This window comes from Corythoichthys intestinalis, chromosome 17 (assembly GCF_030265065.1).
Source record: "Corythoichthys intestinalis isolate RoL2023-P3 chromosome 17, ASM3026506v1, whole genome shotgun sequence".
NCBI classification, from domain to species: Eukaryota; Metazoa; Chordata; class Actinopteri; order Syngnathiformes; family Syngnathidae; genus Corythoichthys; species Corythoichthys intestinalis.
In genome coordinates, this window is record NC_080411.1 from 7,289,411 (window position 1) to 7,311,258 (window position 21,848).

At 40.2% G+C, this 21,848-nt stretch overlaps 1 protein-coding gene and 1 long non-coding RNA gene across 3 annotated transcripts in view; one reads left to right on the plus strand and one right to left on the minus strand.

Annotated features, from left to right (window-relative positions):
• ror2 (receptor tyrosine kinase-like orphan receptor 2) overlaps nt 1-16,786 on the plus strand; it is a 125,541-nt gene extending 108,755 nt beyond the window's left edge. Inside the window, exons 3-9 of the mRNA XM_057818374.1 lie at nt 950-1,237; nt 1,319-1,349; nt 4,605-4,726; nt 4,830-5,144; nt 5,238-5,492; nt 9,897-10,102; nt 13,481-16,786. Coding sequence (XP_057674357.1) covers nt 950-1,237; nt 1,319-1,349; nt 4,605-4,726; nt 4,830-5,144; nt 5,238-5,492; nt 9,897-10,102; nt 13,481-14,935 — 2,672 coding nt within the window. The 3' untranslated portion in view covers nt 14,936-16,786. The remainder of the gene's footprint in view (nt 1-949; nt 1,238-1,318; nt 1,350-4,604; nt 4,727-4,829; nt 5,145-5,237; nt 5,493-9,896; nt 10,103-13,480) is intronic.
• Nucleotides 1-21,848, minus strand: part of LOC130905226 (uncharacterized) — a 118,411-nt gene that overhangs the window by 79,823 nt on the left and 16,740 nt on the right. For both annotated transcript variants that reach the window (XR_009061072.1, XR_009061071.1), the window contains exons 2-4: nt 16,654-16,784; nt 10,242-10,370; nt 9,942-10,114 (exon numbers count right to left, since the gene is read on the minus strand). This is a non-coding gene — a long non-coding RNA (uncharacterized LOC130905226). The remainder of the gene's footprint in view (nt 1-9,941; nt 10,115-10,241; nt 10,371-16,653; nt 16,785-21,848) is intronic.

The window sequence follows — 21,848 nt, forward strand, 5'->3', positions numbered from 1 at the left end:
ATCCATGGATAGAAAGACTTGTAGTTCTTAAAAGATCAATGTTAGTACAAGTTATAGAAATTTTATATTAAAACCCCTCTTAATGTTTTCGTTTTAATAAAATTTGTAAAATTTTCAATCAAAAAATAAACTAGTAGCCCGCCATTGTTGATGTCAATAATTACTTACACAATGCTCATGGGTTCTGAAGCCTATAAAATCAGTCGCACCCAAGCGCCAGCAGAGGGCGGCAAAACTCCATAAAACACAATTAACAAGTGAGCGTTTCACTGTACCGTCATTTAAATCTGTCTGAGTGGGGCATCTGCTTTAATTGCGTCAAATATTTTAATATTTTAACGTGAGTAATTTTAAAAATTAATTAACGCCCGTTAACGCGATCATTTTGACAGCCCTAATATACATATATGTGTGTGTGTGTGTGTGTGTGTGTGTATATATATATATATATATATATATATATATATATATATATATATATATATATATATATATATATATATAGGAAAGTCAATTACATGCAATGACACTTTTCGGACACCGGGGGGGTCTGCCCCCCCCCCTAAAATCCGCTTATGATAAAAATACACATACTGTAAATGTTATGAAAACATTCCTAGTGTGTATCTAAATAGGGTAGTTCTATTTCACTTATTTTCACTGTATCGTATAGCTTCTAGGCTGTTCATTTCCATCGTTTGCCTCCTTCTTGCTGATTGCAGAAACAGTCGTTCACCGCAGAGTGGTTGGGGGGGGTGGAATTAGTATTTTACTTTTTTTCCAAGTCTGTCTACCCTTCTACCTTGAGTGCTTTTTTAGGTTTATAAAGTTACAAGAGTTTAATTTGAGCTAGTCGAGACTATGGAAGGAAAAACCTTGGACGTCATTTTCAAACATTCCTTTTTTGCATTACTTTAACATATATTCTGTCGCGTTTCACTTTGCCAAGGTTACTTCCTTGAGTTCCTGGAGCCAGTCAACAATATCACACACTTCCAGGGCCAGACTGCCACGCTGCACTGCAAGGTGGCCGGTAACCCACGACCGACAATTCGCTGGCTTAAAAACGATGCCCCCGTCGTCCAGGAGCAAGGACGCATCACTGTCCGCAAAACCGAGGCCGGGTCCAAGCTCCGGATAACAGATCTCGACACTACAGACACGGGCTATTATCAGTGTGTTGCTTCTAACCCATATAAAGTGATATATGCCACAGGGGTCCTTTATGTCAAACTGGGTAAGTTCTGTTAACATTTTCCTGTTGTGTCAATTTTTGAAAAAAAAAAATTAATTTATGTTTTATCATCTTAATCAACAGGACAGATGCCTACACATGGTCCAGATCATACGTAAGTACATCCTGTTTTGTTATGTATGATACAAATCGATAACCACCGTTTCATCTTGTAGTCAAGAATGTGGAAACTGCTGTAAAATCATAGTACATATAATTAGACATTAAATGTTCCAGTCGTATGAAAAAGTATCTGAACCTTTTGGAATTTCTCACATTTCTGCATAAAATCGCAATAAATGTGATCTGATCTTTGTCAAAATCACACAGATGAAAATACAGTGTCTGCTTTAACTAAAACCACCCAAACATTTATTGGTTTTCAAATTTATTGAGAATAGCTTGCAAACAATGACGGAAGGGGGTTAAATAAGTAAGTGAACCCTCTGCTTAAGGAGACTTAAAGAGCAATTAAAGGCAATTTTTACCAAACAATTTAAGTCAGGTGTGTGCCCAATAGGTTTGGGCATCATTTGAAATGGAACGATTCCGGTTCCGATTCCAATTCCACGTTTCGATTCCGGTTCCGAACGATTCCCGATTCCGATTCTTTTAAGAGGCAGGGTCCCAAAAAAAAACAAAAATGCAGGGTCCAAAAAATTTGATGAAAGTCGACCGATATATCGGGTTGATAGACTGACTTTTTTTCCAAATCGCTCGATATCAACCGATTTGATAGTGGTTATATTTACTGTTTGGGTGATGACCTTTCTTATAAAAGTTGACTGATATATCGGGCCATTAGATTGACTTTTTTCAAGATTTGCCGATATTAACCGATATGATAAGTAGGGTTGGGCATCGTTTGAAATGGAACGGATTCCGGTTCCGAACGATTTCAGATTCTTTTAAGAGGCACTGTCCAAAAAAATTGCATAGTTTATGTTAAAGTCTTAACTTTTTGACGTTTTTTGAAATTAAATGAACTTTTCTCACAGGGCTAATTAGAACTTGTATATACGTAAATATCAGTCTTTAAACTTGAGCAATTTTTTTCCGCTCGGCGGTCAGGGCATCGAAACAAGAATTGGAATTTGAAAATTCGAACGATTTCGGGAGCATCGGAGTGTTAGAACCGGTTCCCATCGATGCTCGATTCTTGATGCTCAACCCTAGTGCCCAATCACCAGTGATTTCTGTAAGTCTTTAGCAGACACTCTAGGGTTCTTTTTTACCTCTCTGAGTATTCCGCGCTGAACTCTTGGCGTCACCTTTGGTGGACAGCCACTCCTTGGGAGAGAAGCAACAATGACAAACTCTCTCCATTTGTAGACAACTTTTCTGACTGTCGAGTAATAAACATCCAGACTTTTTGAGATGGTTTTGTTTTTCCCAGCTAGTTTATACAAATCAACAATCCTTGATCGTAGGTCTTCAGATAGCTCTTTTGACCGAGCACATCAGACAAATGCTTCTCATCATGACATTTCTTTCCAGGTGTGTGTTTTATAGTGGGCAGGGCAGCTTTAAGCACTCATATGTGATTAAGCACACACCTGATTTAAAATGTTTGTTAAAAATTGGTTTCAATTGCTCTCTAATGTGGGGCAAATAAGTATTTAGTCAACCACCAATTGTGCAAGTTCTCCTACTTGAAAAGATTAGAGAGGCCTGTATGAGAGACATAATGTGGAAAAAAAAACAGAAAATCACATTGTTTGATTTTTCATGAATTTATTTCCAAATTAGAGTAGAAAATAAGTATTTGGTAACCTACAAACAAGCAAGATTTCTGGCTGTCAAAGAGGTCTGACTTCTTCTAATTAGGTCTAAAGAGGCTCCACTCTTTACCTGTATTAATGGCACCTGTTTTAACTCATTATTGATATAAAAGATATCTGTCCACAACCCCAGTCAGTCACACCCCAAACTCCACTATGGCCAAGACCAAAGAGCAGTCGAAGGACATCAGAGAAAAATTTTTAGACCTGCACCAGGCGTGGAAGACTGAATCTGCAATAGGTAAAACGCTTGGTGTAAAGAAATCAACTGTGGGAGCAGTTATTACAAAATGGAAGACATACAAGACCACTGATAATCTCCCTCAATCTGGGGCTCCATGCAAGATCTCACCCCGTGGCGTCAAAACGATAACAAGAACGGTGAGAAAAAATCCCACAACCACATTGGGGGGACCTAGTGAATGATCTACAGAGAGCTGGGACCACAGTAACAAAGGCTACTACCAGTAACACAATGCGCCGTCAGGGACTTGAATCCTGCACTGCCAGACGTGTCCCCCTGCTGAAGCCAGTATACGTCCAGGCCCGTCTTGCTAGAGAGCATTTGGATGATCCAGAAGAGGACAGGGAGAATGTGTCATGGTCAGATGAAACCAAAATAGAACTTTTTGGTAGAAACACAGGTTCTCGTCTTTGGAGGAAGAATACTGAATTGCATCCGAAGAACACCATACCCACTGTGAAGCATGGGGGTGGAAGCATCATGCTTCGTGGCTGTTTTTCTGCAAAGGGACCAGGACGACTGATCTGAGTAAAGGAAAGAATGAATGGGGCCATGTATCGAGAGATTTTGAGTACAAATCTCCTTCCATCAGCAAGCGCATTGAAGATGAGACGTGGCTAGGTCTTTCAGCATGACAGTGATCCCAAACACACAGCCAGGGCAACAAAGGAGTGGCTTCGTAAGAAGCATTTCAAGGTCCTGGAGTGGCCTAGCCAGTCTCCAGATCTCAACCCAATAGAAAATCTGTGGAGGGAGTTGAAAGTCCGTGTTGCACAACGACAGCCCCAAAACATCACTGCTCTAGAGGAGATCTACATGTAGGAATGGGCCAAAATGCCAGCAACAAGTAAAAAATCAATCAAAACAAAGAGATTTTCTGTTTTTTTCCCCCACATTCTGTCTCTCATGGTTAAGGTTTACCCATGTTGACAATTACAGGCCTCCCTAATATTTTCAAGTGGGAGAACTTGCACAATTAGTGGTTGACTAAACACTTATTTGCCCCACTGTAAATTCTCCTTAAGCAGACGGTTCAGTTACTTATTTTTCCCCCTTCTGTCATTGTTTGCATGCTATCCTCATTAAAATATGAAAACCTATAGATATTTGGGTGGTTTTAGGTAAAGCAGACAATGTTTTTACATCTGTGTGATTTTGACAAAGATCATATCAAATTAATGGTGATTTTATGCAGAAATGTGAGAAATTCTAAAAGGTTCAGATACTTTTTAATACCACTGTATACAGGCCCTCTAAATTCAAAACCCTGGTCGGCATAGCTGTGACCCTGGTTATTATGGTAGAAGTTTTTGTGCTAAAATTTTTTCTATATTTGCTTTTTAAGGTCACATGAAAAGGGGTTTTGCCAACCTTACCGTGGCATTGCATGCGCTCGCTTCATCGGCAACCAGAGTATTTATGTGGAGTCTCTACAAATGCAGGGAGAAAGCGAGAATCGAATCACTGGTAGGAAAATTTCATTTTAGTTTTGAATAGCCACACTCCTATTTGTTCTGTTTTGACCGTAAAACAATACAACCAAACCACATCTCTTATTCTTTCTCCATAGCTGCCTTCACCATGATCGGCACCTCCACTCATTTGTCAGATCAGTGTTCCAATTTTGCCATCCCCTCATTCTGCTACTACGTCTTCCCACTGTGCGACGAGAGCTCCCGAGTTCCCCGGCGACGTCAGCTCTGCCGAGACGAGTGCGAGGCCCTGGAGAACGACCTTTGCCATGCTGAGTACACTATTGCTCGATCCAATCCAATGATCCTCATGCAACTAGAGCTTCCCAGATGTCACCTCCTACCACGTCCGGGAACGCACGATGCTTCTTCATGTATGAGGATTGGAGTTCCGCCAGAAAAACTAGGACCGTGTAAGCAAACGACCAGGAAAGCTAACAGAGAACAAGCTAAAGACTGTCACTACATGGATTCATTCCGATAGTGAGTAACAATTTGTCTTGCAGATTCCCCTAAAGATCAGAGCTGCTACAATGGAAGCGGGGCTGACTACAAGGGCGTTGTCAGCATCACAAAATCTGGTCACCACTGTCAGCCATGGAGCGCCCAGTATCCTCATAGTCACCATCTATCGCAAGACTACCCTGAACTATGGGGAAGCCACAACTATTGCCGAAATCCAGGAGGCCAGATGCAGGCACCCTGGTGCTTCACCTTGGACCCTCGAGTCAGGGTGGACCTTTGTGATATTCCACCCTGCAGTAAGTACAGCATTTGAAATGATGGATGGATGGTAAAGATCGGACCCGATGCCGATCGGGTCCGATCACGTCATTTTCAATGCAAAAAATATCAGACTTTTTTTTTTTTTTTTTTAAATTTAAATCGTTTTCTAATTGTATTTAACGTTACAGACAAAACGTCTTACACTCATCCAGAGTAGTTTTGGGTTAAAGTAGGGCTATCAAATTTATTGCGTTAACGGCGGTAATAATTTTTTAAAATTAATCACGTTAAATTAACGCATGCGCTGCACGACCCACTCACGCATTGTCGCATTAAATCTATAAAGACGCCGTTTTACCTATAGATAGCGCTAAAAGGCAGCGTATAATGAGTAGAGAGAATTTTGACAGCCTTTGGAGCCATTTTTTATGTGGCTAAAGCCTTACAATACCTCTCTCAGCAATTAAAAATAACGTGGGAGTCAATGTGGGGAAGAAAGGTAGTAGTTGATCATTTTCTTAACACCCTATGTTCTTTCCCAACGCAGAGAAGATATATCTATTGGTGCCCCTACGCACAGTTATGGTTGCACTTCCCATCATGCATTTGGGCAGAAGTTAAATGGCTGCAGTATCATTTACTGAAAGCTCAACAAATACACTAGATGGCAATATTTAGTCACAATATACAAAGTCACATTTATCCTTTAAGAATTACAAGTCTATCTGTGGATCCCTCACAGAAAGAATGTTAATAATGTAAATGCAATCTTGAGGATTTATTGTCATAATAAACAAATACAGTACTTATGTACTGTATGTTGAATGTATATATTCGTCCGAGTTTTATTCATTTTTTCTTAATGCATTGCCAAAATGTATATGATCGGGAAAAATTATCGGGAATGATTGGAATTGAATCGGGAGCAAAAAAAAAAGCAATCGGATCGGGAAATATCGGGATCGGCAGATACTCAAACTAAAACGATCGGGATCGGATCGGGAGCAAAAAAACATGATCGGAACAACCCTAATGGATGGAATTTATCTTTGCTTCGTTGTCTAACAATAAGAAATACAGGGAGTCCTTGGGTTACGATGTCCTTGACCTACCGTTGATTTTTTTTTTTTTACTTTGCAATGCTTGTACCTCGTCCGCCATTAAGTCCCCTGCACCATAATGTGCATACAGTCATGTGAAAAAATTAGGACACCCCATTAAATATTCAGTTCTTTATTAAGAAATGTTCACATATGAACAAATCAATTCTTTATCTCTGGAAATGAAAGTGATTTAATTGCAAGTAAACAACTAAAATTAACATTGTTTCACTCATTAAACCAAATCTATTAACAAAAATGCATATTCTAGCTGAGGAAAAAGTTAGGACACTCTACTACCTAAAAGTTACCCCCTTTGGCTGAAATAACTTCAGTGAGACGCTTTTTGTAGCCATCTACCTGTCTTTGACATCGGTCTGAAGAAAGTTTGCTCCACTCCTCAACGCAGAATACTTTCAGCTGTGAGATGTTCGAGGGGTTTCTTGCATGTACAGCCCGTTTCAAATCACCCCACAGCATCTCAATGGGATTAAGATCTGGGCTTTTCCTCGGCCATTCCAGGACTCTCCATTTCAGCCAGTCCTTAATTGATTTACTGGTATGTTTTGGGTCATTATCATGTTGCAGGGTCTAGTTTCGCTTCAGCTTTCATTTTTTCACTGATGATCTCACATCTTCTTCAAGCACCCTCTTATACACGATACAATTCATGGTGGATTCTATGATGGTGCGCTGGCCAGGTCCTGCTACAGCAAAGCATCCCCAAACCATGACACTTCCACCTCCATGCTTCACAGTTGGTATGAGATTCTTTTCCTGGAATGCTGTTTTGGGTTTATGCCAAACATGTTCTGGTGTCCAAATAATTCAATTTTGGATTCATCTGTCCAAAGAACATTATTCCAGAAGTCCTGGTCTTTGTCTTCATTCACTCTGGCAAACTTCAGTCTGGCCTTTATGTTCTTCTTGGAGAGCAAAGGTTTCCTCCTTGCACTTGTGAAGTCTATTTCTGATTGTAGAGGCATGCACTTTCATATCAGTAGCAAGAGCCTGCTGTAGGTCCCGTGATGACATTTTAGGGTTTTATGAGACTTCTTCTAGCATCTTGTGGTCTGCTGTCTGGGTGAACTTGCTTGGACGGCCAGACCTGGGCATGTTGGCAGTTGTTTTGAATGTCCTCCACTTGTAGACTATTTTCCGGACAGTAGAATGGCTGATTTTATATTCTTTTGGGATCTTTTGAAATCCCTTACCAGACTCGTAAGCATCTACAATCTTTTTTCTGAAGGCCTCAGACAGCTCCTTTGATCTTACCATCGTGTTTTCTCTCACTTTAACAGTCAGGGGCACACCAAACTAAATGTGAGGTTTAGATAAGGCAAGTCTCCTTCAAAACACTGGGTAATGATGTTCTATTCGTGTGCACCTGATGTGGTACACCTATGTGTGATTTTAGCCATTTTAAGTTGGATTGAATGTGAGGGTGTCCTAATTTATTCATCAACAGAAATTGCATTTATTTAAAATTACATTTTACAGATAGTTATGAAAAAACTTTTTTTTTCAGTTTTAATTGTTTTGTTCTATTACTTGAATCTGTCAAGATTGGTAAAATTGCTATTAGATATTCATATCACCCAATATGTCGGAAAACACACAGCCTTCCATATGGTGTCCTAATTTTTTCACATGACTATAAGTGTAAATAGGTTGATATTTTATTCTTTAATTTGGTCTTTTTTGCGGAACATGTACCATAATTTGAAAAGTGGAAACTAATGTCATATATTTCATAAGTGTGGAGTTACAGTTGTGGTGTTGTTGTGGTAGTGGCTTGCATTGTGTTGTTTCTTACTGTTTGTTATTATTACGATTCAGTGAAAAACAAAGTTGCAACAATAAACGTCTTTGATAACTAGAGTCTCCATAGCGAAACCGTTTAAGATTTCTGTAGCCCTCCCAGAAAGCAAACTGGTAGTAATTGTTTAAAAATAATAAAGAAAAAAAAATAAAAAGATGAAGACAAGAACATCTGATTCGATTTTGCAAAACAATGACCCAAATTCTTGCTTTATTTCTGACATGTTGTTGGCCAAACCAGTAACTGAAATTTATTTATCCATTCATTTTCTGCATTGTCATAGTATCTCCTGTTTATTCGGGAAAGAAATTTCTGTTTTATGTATGTAGTGGTATGAAAAAGTATCTGAACCTTTTGGAATTTCTCACATTTCAACATAAAATCACCATCAAATGTGATCCGATCTTTGTCAAAATCACACAGATGAAAAAACAGCCCTCCCAGAAAGCAAACTGGTAGTAATTTTTTTCAAAATAATAAAGAAAAAAAAAAATAAAAAGACGAAAACAAGAACATCTAATTCGATTTTGCAAAACAATGACCCAAATTCTTGAGTTATTTCTGACATGTTGTTGGCCAAACCAGTAACTGAAATTTATTTATCCATTCATTTTCTGCGTTGTCATAGTATCTCCTGTTTAATAGGGATAGAAATTGTTGTTTTTATGTATACAGTGGGATCAAAAAGTATCTGAACCTTTTGGAATTTCTCACATTTTAACATAAAATCACCATCAAATGTGATCCGATCCTTGTCAAAATCACACGGATGAAAAAACAGCCCTCCCAGATAGCAAACTGGTAGTAATTTTTTTCAAAATAATAAAGAAAAAAAATAAAAAGACGAAGACAAGAACATCTGATTCGATTTTGCAAAACAATGACCCAAATTCTTGCTTTATTTCTGACATTTTGTTGGCCAAACCAGTAACTGAAATTTATTTATCCATTCATTTTCTGCGTTGTCATAGTATCCCCTGTTTAATAGGGACAGAATTTTTTGTTTTTATGTATACAGTGGTATGAAAAAGTATCTGAACCTTTTGGAATTTCTTACATTTCAACATAAAATCACCATCGAATGTGATCCGATCTTTGTCAAAATCACACAGCTGAAAAAACAGTTTCTGCTTTAACTAAAACAGCCAAACATTTATAGGTTTTCATATTTTAATGAGGATAGTATCCAAAAAATGACAGAATGGGGGAAAAATAAGTGAGTGAACTATCACATTTAATATTTTGTTAACCTCCCCGCCTCCCTTTGGCAAGTTGTTCAGGCCCTGAGGTAGCAAAACAGCCCCAAATCATGATTCTCCCTCCAATAACGTACTGCCCAAGACCTAATAACTATTCACTTTGACAAAGAGGAAAAACTGAAAGCAGTTTGTGAAACACAGTATTAAATCAGTTTACAAAACCTTTAGACCAGGATTATTATCGGATAATTGTGTTTGGTTAAAAGGGCTTATATAACAAGGCAATAAGTAACTTTGCTACTATCTTTCTATTCACAGAGCCTCCAGAGAACCTCAGAAAGGAGATTCTGTTCATTTTAATACCTGCGATTGCCATTCCTTTGGTTATTGCTTGCCTCTTCTTTTTGGTTTGCATGTGTCGAAATAAGCAAAAAGCAGAAACCAACACACCTCCTCGCTGCCAGCTCAGCAGCTCGCCCAACCAAGATATGGAGATGGCGCTCCTGAGCCAGCACAAACACCAGGTAGGAAACCTACTGTATCGTAGAGAAGAGGACAACATTTTTGAGGTTGCTGTCAAACCTATGATTGTTGTAATTTCTGATTTATTTTGATTTATTTTGTGTACAGTGGGGAAAATAAGTATTTGAACAGTTCTCCTACTTGAAAATGATGGGCGGGTTTGAAATGTTCATGGTAGGTGCTTGTCCACTGTGAGAGACTTGCGGTGCCACCTCCATTCTTCACAGTAGGGATGGTGTTCTTGGAATGGTACTCATCATTCTTCTTCCTCTAAATACCATGAGTGGAATTAAGCCCAAAAAGTTAAATTTTGATCTCATATGACTTTCTTCCATGACTCTTCTGGATCATCCAAATGTTCATTGGCAAATTTAAAACTGGCCTGGACATTTGCTGGTTTAAAGGGTATTACAACACCTGGGGAAATGCCAATATTCCATCATTTATACATAAACGCATGCCTTTTGGATTCATATCATGCCACTTCGTGTAATTACACACATCGCAACACCAAGAAAATGATAGAAATTTGGATCGATTGTCAAGCTAAAACGACCGGCACCCGAGATCCGAAATCTAGCCTATTGTGTGCGTGACGTCACAACAAGGAAACCGTGCTTAGTACTGAATGGCGGCGATGATTGTTGCAGCAACGAATCCGACGTAACGAACGTTCTTCTAATGGTGACGAGGAGAGTTATGAACCTTTATGAATCCCGTTATGAATTGATTATCATCTAACATATCGCAGAAAATATGACCGTAACAAAAAAAAACAATTAATCGATAGTTTTGAGGTAGATATCCATGACTTTTTTGCAGACACCATTTTTTTCATTGTGACATAATTTGTTTAAAAGTTAAAAATATGCGAGTGAATTTTTTTTTTTTTTTTTTAACGAAATATTAGACATCAAATAATGATTCTAAGCTGAAAATGACAGACATTTTGAATAATAAAGATACAGTGCCCTCCATAATTATTGGATTTATAATAATTATGTGTTTTTTAGCTTCTAATATTTTTTTTTCTAAATAATATGGGACCTTAATGGAAAAAAAGAGAAAAATCCAACCTTCAATACAAGTGCATTTATTCAGAGGGGGGAAAATCCCGCATAAAGAACTAATTATTTGACATCAAATAATGTGTGTCACAATTATTAGCACCCCTGGTGTTAATACTTTGTACAACCCCCTTTTGCCAAAAAACAGCGCCTAATCTTCTCCTATAATGTTTCACAAGATGGGAAAAGACAGAAAGAGGGATCTTCAGCCATTCCTCTTTGCACCTCATACCACTGTGAAGTATGGTTGTGGGTCAGTGATGCTGTGGGGCGGTTTCGCCTCCAAAGGCCCTGGGAACCTTGTTAGGGTGCATGGCATCATGAATGCTTTGAAATACCAGGACATTTTAAATCAAAATCTGTTGCCATCTGCCCGAAAGCTGAAGATGATTCATCACTGGGTCTTTCAGCAAGACAATGACCCTAAACATATGGCCAAATCTACACAGAAATGGTTCACCAGACACAAAATCAAGCTCCTCCCATGGCCATCTCAGTCCCCAGGACCTCAACCCCATTGAAAACCTGTGGGGTGAGCTGAAGAGGAGAGGACCCAGGTCTCTGGATGATTTAGAGAGATTCTGCAAAGAGGAATGGCTGAAGATCCCCCTTTCTGTCTTTTCCCATCTTGTGAAACATTATAGGAGAAGATTAGGGGCTGTTTTGTTGGCAAAAGGGGGTTGTACAAAGTATTAACACCAGCGGTGCTAATAATTGTGACACACATTATTTGATGTCAAATAATTATTTCTTAATAATAATTAATAATTAATTCTTTCTCCCCACTGAATAAATGCACTTATATTGAAGGTTGGATTTTTCTTTTTTTTCCATTAAGGTCCTAAATTATTTAGAGAAAAAAAATATTAGAAGCTAAAAAACACATAATTATTATAAATCCAATAATTATGGAGGGCACTGTAATTAACTACCTTTTTATGGTTGGGTTAAAACAAAAGCGGTTGTGCGACGTCTGTAAACGGGGGTTTCCAGGGTAAAACGGACAAATTAACATCAGTTCATGGGCTAAATGTGCCATGAATCTGCTATGGCAGCATATAGACATATTGTTCTATCAAACACAGCAGTTGTTTTGGCTTAAAATTCAGCAGTTTATTGAAAAGAGGAGTGCAAGAGCAGAAACTGCTTTTTCAGTCTTGTCTGTGTTTTCCGCCAGTTATATATTGCAACTAGAGATGTCCTGATCGATTGGGATGCCGATCGATCGGGACATCTCTAGGGGTCCGATCATGTCATTTTCAAAGTATCGGAATCGGCAAAAAAATATCGGACATGCCTTTTTTTAATATATTTATATTTTTTAATTAAATCGTTTTCTAATTGTATTTAACGTTAAAGACATGTTACACTCAGCCAGAGTCTTTAGTTTAGGCTTAAGGTAGGGTTATCAAATTCATCCCGATGATGGCTGTAATTATTATTCTTAAAAATGTATCACATTAAAATATTTAACGCAATTAATGCATGCGCTGCACGACCCACTCATGCATTGTCGCGTTCAATCTGTAATGGCGCCGTTTTACCTATAAAGAGAGCTAAAAGGCAGCGTAAAATGAGTAGAGTGAATTTTGGCAGCCTTTGGAGCCTCTTTTTAATTGGCTAAAGCCTTACAATCCCTCTTACTACAATTAGAAATATCGTGGGAAGCAATGTGGGGAAGAAAGTTAGTAACTGATCTTTTTCTTAACACCCTATGTTATTTAATTTAATTTACTGAAAGCTCAACAAACACACTAGATGGCAATATTTAGTCACAATATACAAAGTCAAATTTATCCTTTAAGAATTACAAGTCTTTCTATCCGTGGATCCCTCTCACAGAAAGAATGTTAATAATGTAAATGCCATCTTGAGGATTTATTGTCATAATAAACAAATACAGTACTTATGTACTCTATGTTGAATGTATACAGTATATTCGTCCGAGTTTTATTCATTTTTTTCTTAATTCATTGCCAAAATGTGTATGATCGGGAAAAATTATCGGGAATGATTGGAATTGAATTGGGAGCAAAAAAAAAAAAAAAGCAATCGGATCGGGAAATATCGGGATCGGCAGATGCTCAAACTAAAACGATCGGGAACAAAAAAAACATGATCGGAACAACCCTAATTGCAACAATAGGAAAATTAAGAATCACTGTCATAGAGCATTAGTAATCGTTGAGTTAGGTGACTAAATTAGGAACGAAGGTCTCACTTGGTTCAAAAGCAACGGACTTGTTTTATAGTTGGGCATATTATTTGAGGACTTGAATATATATTTTTTTTGTCTTTTTTTGGTGGCTGCAGGCAAAGCTGAGGGAGATCAATATATCTGCAATAAGATTCATGGAGGAGCTTGGTGAGGATCGGTTCGGGAAGGTTTACAAAGGGCACCTGTATGGCACCGCACCTGGTGAGCAGACCCACGTGGTGGCGATCAAGACCCTGAAGGACAAGGTCGATCCTGCTCTCAGTGAGGAATTTCGCCATGAAGCCATGCTCCGCTCTCAACTTCAGCATCAAAATATTGTCTGTGTTCTGGGCACCGTCACCAAAGATCAGCACCAAAGCATTCTATTCACGTACTCAAGCATCGGTGATTTGCACGAGTATCTCGTGATGCGCTCCCCCAACTCTGATGTCGGCAGCTCGGATGATGACAGGACGGTCAAATCCACGCTGGAACAGGCAGACTTCCTTCACATCATCACCCAGGTCGCCGCCGGAATGGAATACCTTTCTAGCCACCAGGTTGTGCATAAAGATCTCGCAGCCCGGAACATTCTGGTTTTCGACAAACTCAGCGTCAAGATACTGGATCTTGGCCTCTTCCGAGATGTCTACTCAGCTGATTACTACAATCTGATGGGAACAAGTCCTTTCCCCATTCGATGGATGTCCCCTGAGGCTCTAATGTATGGAAAGTTCTCCACAGACTCGGATATATGGTCTTACGGTGTTCTGCTTTGGGAAACCTTCAGTTACGGTCTCCAGCCTTATTGCGGCTACTCCAACCATGACGTAATAGAGATGGTGCGCGGTCACCAGGTGCTGCAGTGCCCCGACGACTGCCCCGTTTGGATATACACCCTCATGCTTGAGTGTTGGAGCGAATTCCAAGCCAGACGGCCTCGTTTCAAGGACATCCACACGCGCCTGCGCTCCTGGGAAAGTATTTCCAATTATAATAATTCCGCTCAAACATCAGGCGCCAGCAACACTACCCAGACGAGTTCCCTCAGCACCAGCCCCGTCAGCAATATCAGCATGAGCACAGTGAACGCCTCGCGTTACACAAGCCCAAAAAAGACCTCACCGTTCCATCAACCCCAGTTCATGCCGATGAAGAGTCAAATGCATCGGCCGATGGTCCCTCCGCAGCTCTACATCCCCGTCAATGGCTACCATCCTATGCCGGCCTACCAATACATGCAGAATTTTTACCCCATGCAAATACCCGTGCCTATGCCCCACCAACAAGTCCATCACCCGGCCCAGATGGTTCCTAAGGCGAATTCGCACCACAGCGGTAGCGGCTCCACATCGACCGGCTACGTCACCACGGCTCCTTCCAATAATTCCGTGGCGGAGCAAGCAGCGTTACTCAACGAGGAACCCAGAGCCAACCACGAAGACGCGGTTGACAGGTCATCGCAGGTCGAGCTCCAGCAAAATGAGCACTTGTCACTGCCTGAAACAGAATTATTGGGTGATAACGAAGAACAGACTGATGACCCGGTGATGGAATTGTCAGACACTTAGGTGGACTTCTATTCCGTAAACTGTTTTGGACTGCTTTCAATGAGCGGCATATAGCGAAAGGAGCAATCTGCAGTGACAGTGACTGAATGTTTAAAAAGACACTCTCAGTAGATCAAGTGTGACTCACGTTTGTTTGTGCTTCCCAATCTCACTTTTTAAACCATGATACTCTACAATCCTTGTTTTTTAATTCGGATGGTGTTCAGATGTTGCTGTGCAACATACACAATTATTCACCTGTGGAGACTTTGTGTTTGTGAAGGTTTTAATCAAAATGTCACCTTGGCTTTTAAAGGGAACTTCAGAATTTTTGCCTTAAAGTGCCTGTGACACCATAAAAAAAAAGCATTATTAAGTGAATTAAAATCATATTTTGAGGCGATTCGACTATATACAACAATTTGGCAAAGCGCAGATAACAAGAAATTAGTCTTTTAATCTGCCGGTTAGCCCTGCCTGTCATTATAGCGCTCTAGCACCTCCGTCTGGGTGAGGACGTCGGCAGAGTAACGATTTAGCTGATTTAGAATCCAGCCCATTGAGGGGGAAGATTCAGAGCGAGGAAAATGCGACTGAGAGCAGCAAAATTTCATCGTTTTAATCTCTCTACTCCAATATTTTTACAGGATATTCTTTGTATTATTCCCCAATTGCTAAATAAATTGTATGGTCATGAGAAATGTCTTGTGCTAAATGGAATATGAAATATTAAAAATGCATTTATTCAGTAAAACAGGGCTGAATTACAGAATAATGGTCAAAACTGCCGACTTCTTAAACCTCCCGAACGGTATTTTATGCTACCGGAGTTTGTCCAGCTTTTGTCATTTCCCTGCCCCGGCTTCGGAGATGGTGGAAAGAAGGTAAACAAAACAGCGGGGGTGAAAGGTAGGCGACATGCTAACCCAGAGTTAGCCAAACCAGTCCTCGAGGACCACAGTGGGTCCTGGTCTTTGTGCCAACTGATCCAGCACAGACAGTTTAACCAATGAGGTTTCAGTGGAAACAAGAAGCACCTGACTGCAATCAATTGATTGCACTTGTAACACACCAGATTGGTGAAAAGGTGTCCTTTTGACGGGTTGCAGCAAAAACCTGCACCCACAGCTGCACTTTGTGGAATAGTTTGCCCACATCTGTGCTAACCCGAGCCGAGCGGCTTTTCCAAGTCTTTTCCTCGCCTTTCGAAAACGAAAAACCACACAAAACTACCTTGACTCACGTCACATACGACAGCGGGGTTGATTGTGTTTACCGATCGGCCAGCCCCCGGTGGCGAGCAAGTTTCGGCTCGTCGTTCTGCTGCGGTCCTGGTGGGCAGTGCTCGTCGCTGGGGACGCAGAAGGGAATGAACACCGAAAATGGCGAATTCTCGGTGGACAAACCGACTGACTTCGGTACGCGTGGCTGCCTGAGCCCAAGCCGAGTATAGCGCTATCTAGGCGGTCATGTGAAGAGGGCCGAGGGGGGTGGAAGTCCCACACAATCGAGAACCAAAGACGAGAGCAGGGGGCTCCCCTGGTCCAAGCCGAGGATATTGCTCTATCGGCAGGCATGCCTTTATCGGGCGGCGACCATAGTTTGCGACAAGCTGCTGGTCGTCAGCCGAGTGGTCTTCTCAGTGGACAGGGGAGCATTGTCCCCAACAAAATGCAAGCCATCTCATTATTATAATGTTTGTCATGATCCCAGTATTTGACATAATGTAAAACACGTACCTTACTCACTTAGTCGTCCATCCAATGGTCTCTTGATTTTTGGACTTGTTTCGCCCATTATTTACGGTGAACAGGATCTTTTGAAAATCCAAAAAGCTTCACACCATACTCCCTGGTGTAGCAACAAAAGCCTGCAGCACATTGGGCTGTCGTGAAGCGAAAAAAATAAACAAATTCATCCGCAAAATCAGCTGAATCCGCAGTCCTTCTGCATACAATAGTCATGGCTGTATTGTGAAAATGATTAGTCCACTGACGTCACATTCGCCTTCTTCCTCAGTCCGAGACGGTAGCCGGAAGTTTCTCATTTTCGTAGCGCGGGATTCAAAAAATTGAGTGAATGAATATATCTGTCACTTCCACACACACATCCAAGCAGTCCATTTCATTCAAGAGCATAAAATACTGCGTGTAATATGAAATAAACATCTTTTTTTGTGTCACAGGCACTTTAATCTTGGAGTTAGCGAGGGTTTAATTAGTTGGTTGAGTTGATTTTAACAAATTTTGTGTTTTGTTATTTGTTAGTTTCAGGGCTCCGCAATGGCTAAGCTAGCGCGAGTAGCATGCCAATAAAACGGCAACATATGCACACATGAAAATCATCGATGACCCATGCAATCAATAATGTTGGCTATGTTTTCAGGATAAAGTTATTAAAGCTTACCATTGCATGTCAATAATTGCAGTATAGCAACATTTGTAATCCGGAAGCTCTGCAGAGGGACAGGGCGGAGTGATAGCACATCGTTTTTTTTCACCGCTACTTTTTTTATGTCGCAGCCAGCAGCAAGTAAACGATTTATATTGTTCCTCGTTCTTCATAGAGCTTTTGTGGAAACTTTCCTTTGCCCATTTCTTCTGTCTGTTTCCATACCATCTAAATGCATATTTTACCATGTTTGTCTTCAGTATGTTAACTCAGCAGACTGATACTGCATTCGAGAAAGATGAGAAGTCAGTTTCCAACCTCCGATCTGGAAAAATATCACTCCACTATTTGATCGCTTACGAGAAGGCAGGTTTTTCTGGACGTCAAAATGTCTTTTGATGGCCAAAATAAAAGACAACTTGTCGTGATCAGCCATCTGTGCTGTTTTCATTCGCTTAGAACGCTTTGATGTCGCAACTAGTACGCTACGAGCGGGATAAGTCCGACTTCCCACCTTCCTCGAATGCAGCGTGAGCACGAGTGGCCGAAGCAGTCCTCTTTATTGTGGTTGTATTACGCATCTAAAAAAATAGTCCTGCAGAATGAAATGAATTACGTTAGTTTTTTTCTGACACTGTTTTGGAACGATGATCCGCATTTTGAATTTATTTGACTATGTTGGATCTGTTCTTAGATCTGTATCGTTTTTTTTTATTGGCATGCTAAGTTGGCCCCATTGATTCACGCTAGCTTAGCCACTCCAGAGCCCTGGAACTAGCAAATAACTTACAAACTTCACGGAATTTGTTGAAATCAACTCCACAGAATAATTAAACCACTCGAAGATCCTAATGTCAAGAATTCTGAAGTTCTGCTTTAATGAACAAACACGGGCTTTTCAGGCGAGGTTCACGTATTAAAATCATGCTCCCAACCGGGATGCCTTCTCTCTCTTTACAAACAGAAAGGGTGAATCTGCCTGTTTTATGAATAACAGAAATTCAATGAAGTTTCAAACAGATAGACCAAGAGTTTACTTGTGCATTTCTTTGTCTTTCAATGATCATTTTATAATATGATGGATGTTATTATCCAGTGATGCGTTTACATTGGACACAAGCATCGAACAAAAGAATGTATGGAGAATATAAATATGTGAACGAGGAGAAGCTGAATTGTTTTCAAATGAACAAAGTGTGTTCATTGACTTCACTGTCAGTTGACGGGAAACTGGGCGCGGGGCCTTTCCGTAGGGGGCCTATTTTCAAAAACTTAAATTTTTTTTTTTTTTTTTAAACCAAAGCCTCTAGCAACCTAAAACCAAAACAGGCACCTCCCTTAGCAATATATGAGTCTCCATGAGCAGCGGCATCAAGAAATTCAAAGTTGTTCACAAATAAAATCCAGATATTTTTTTATAACAAAACATGAAACGCCTTAAAATTCTCAGATTTTAAGCTAGATGCACAAAAATCACCAAATGCAGACATAATCGCCTATATTTTCAGGATCAATAGCAATATTTAACATATATCACTTGAGGAAAGCATGCAGAATCTTAATTTTATTCGACAAAATCAACATTTGCATTTTTCTTTCTAAAATCTAATTTACTTATTTAGGTTAAATTCCGATGTCACTATTGCCTCAGCACAGCTTGCCAGCTATCTGGCCGTCGTTGTTATTCGATTGAAATATTACATAAAATGAACGTTGTTGAAATTCGCTTCCCCAGACAAGCCACACGAAAACAGCGACAGCTGAACAAAGTGGCGCTCTGCCGATGCTGCCTCCGCGCGCGCCAACCGGGAAGGCGGAACTTCGCGCGTTCATCTCTGATATTAACCCTTTGTACTGACCCCATGTTCCAAAAGTTTGAAAAAGACTCGCCGAAAGCAGGTTGACAATTTATTCGTCGACAATGGTCAAAAACAAGGCAAAAACAGACGACGGAGGGACAATTCTGGATCCAAAACAAGGCTACATGTTTCCGAGCAGCAAAAATCTGTCTTATCTCAGTGTCCAGTGTTTTTTAAGTCTGTGGGCCGGCCGAAGGTGTGTCCGGGCGTTGCTTTGGGATCATCCCTCTCTGGCCGGTTTCGGGCTGTTTAGGTTCGTGCGTGGATGGGATGTGGTTGCCACAGCGACCGACGCTGGTCTTGACGTCACAAGCGCCTGCCATCAACGTTGTTATCTGGGCAGGCACTCCTTGTTTTAGGACAAAGCGCGCTGGTCTTTGTCAAGTTCGTTTGTCGGGAGGACTGATTGCCAGAGTTGGGCTTCTGTGATAAGATGGTTTTGTGTATCTATTCTGTTTCTTTAAACTATGGTGTGCTATTTATTTTACATTAGGTGTGTTAGAGTAGTGCAGTCCTACAGTGAACATGAGAAATGATACTATTCCCTGATTGATTATATTACGTGTGTTCGAGTAATGCAAACAGTTGGACGGTGCCTACGAGAAACGGTACCATTTTTCCTTTTCCCCCTCATGAGCGCCGATAAGGTGATTCACTTTACTGTGTTCAAGGCCACTGAGTTGAGTCTGCCTAAACTATAGTTAAATGAATGTGTTATACTAATGCAAAAATTTATATGGTATGTGCGAGAATGGTACCTTTTCCCTTCAACGTAAAAGCAGATTTTTTTTTTTTGAATGGACGCAGAAATGTCAAAATTACTCATTTTTTGCCCCAAAAAACAGGCAGTTGGCCGACAATTACCTCATTATTTGAATGTAAAGTTACGCTGTTGTGTATGGATACAAAATCCAACATGGCGGCCATCACAAGACAAAACACTTTTTATGTTGAAAACTCCTGTAAATAGGTAAATCACAGATTTTTCATAGATACGACCATAAAACAGTCTAGATTCTCCTTTAAATGCAAAAAAACTGCAGTTATTCATTTTACGTAAATATTTCCAGCTTAAGTTATGCTAGTTTTTCCCATTCGTTTCATTTTTTCAAAGTGCTATTTTATGGTGCTATTTTAGATAATAATTACCTTGAATCATGGAACAAATCACTTTCGACACACTCCTGCCTGCTTGTGTGCACTACAACTTTCGTCCTGTTTCCACCTAAATCCGGCGTTAGAACACAGCGTGTGTTTGAGTTTATCGCAATGAAAGCTCCCACAACGCTCTGCCTGGCCCGGCCCCCTACGGGAAGCCACACCTGCCTGTTTGTAGGAACTGTCTCGTCAACTGATAGTGAAGTCTATGGTGTGTGTGTAATTCACTGACAATATTAAAATTCAAACTTGTGGAACCGTCCCCGACATGACCCCACATATGCTTTTTTTGTTCACATTCTGATCATTGTAACATTGTTTTTCATACTGCATTGCACAGATTTGTAATTTATATTCTTTAGTTTGATCTGTTTTTTTTTTTTTCTTTTTATTGAATGTTGCTAAACCTGGTGTTGATTAAATGTCGTCCCCACCAGATGCATGATTTTTTTTTATAAGATGTTTTTTCTTTATAATTGTGTAGCCTACATCCTACTTTGGAATGTTCAATAAATTTTTCCTAACTCACTTGTAGATCAAACTTTATCAAAGCGGAGAATCTGATACTGCAACAGTTACAGTGGAGCAAATAAGTATTTAGTCAACCACTAATTGTGCAAGTTCTCCCACTTGAAAATATTAGAGAGGCCTGTAATTGTCAACATGGGTAAACCTCAACCATTAGAGACAGAATATGGAAAAAACAACTGAAAATCAAATTGTTTGATTTTTAAAGAATTTATTTGCAAATCACGGTGGAAAATAAGTATTTGGTCAATACCATAAGTTTATCTCAATACTTTGTTATGTACCCTTTGTTGGCAATAACGGACGCCAAACATTTTCTGTAACTCTTCACAAGCTTTTCACACACTGTTGCTGGTATTTTGGCCCATTCCTCCATGCAGATCTCCTCTAGAGCAGTGATGTTTTGGGGCTGTCGTTGGGCAACACGGACTTTCAACTCCCTCCTCAGCCCGTGGCGTCAAAATGATAACAAGAACAGGGAGCAAAAATCCCAGAACCACATTGGGGGACCTTGTGAATGACCTACAGAGAGCTGGGTACACAGTAACAAAGGCTACTATCAGTAAAACTGCGCCGCCAGGGACTCAAATCCTGCACTGCCAGACGTGTCCCCCTGCTGAAAAAAGTAAACGTCCAGGCCCGTCTGCGGTTCGCTGGAGAGCATTTGGATGATCCAGAAGAGGACTGGGAGAATGTGTTATGGTCAGATGAAACCAAAATAGAACTTTTTGATAGAAACACAGGTTCTCGTGTTTGGAGGAAAAAGAATACTGAATTGCATGATACCCACTGTGAAGCATTGGGGTGGAAACATCATGCTTTGGGGCTGTATTTCTGCAAAGGGACCAGGACGACTGATCTGTGTAAAGGAAAGAATGAATGGGGCCATGTATCGAGAGATTTTGAGTGAAAATCTCCATCATCAAGGGCATTGAAGATGAGACGTGGCTGGGTCTTTCAGCATGACAATGATCCCAAACACACAGCCAGGGGAACAA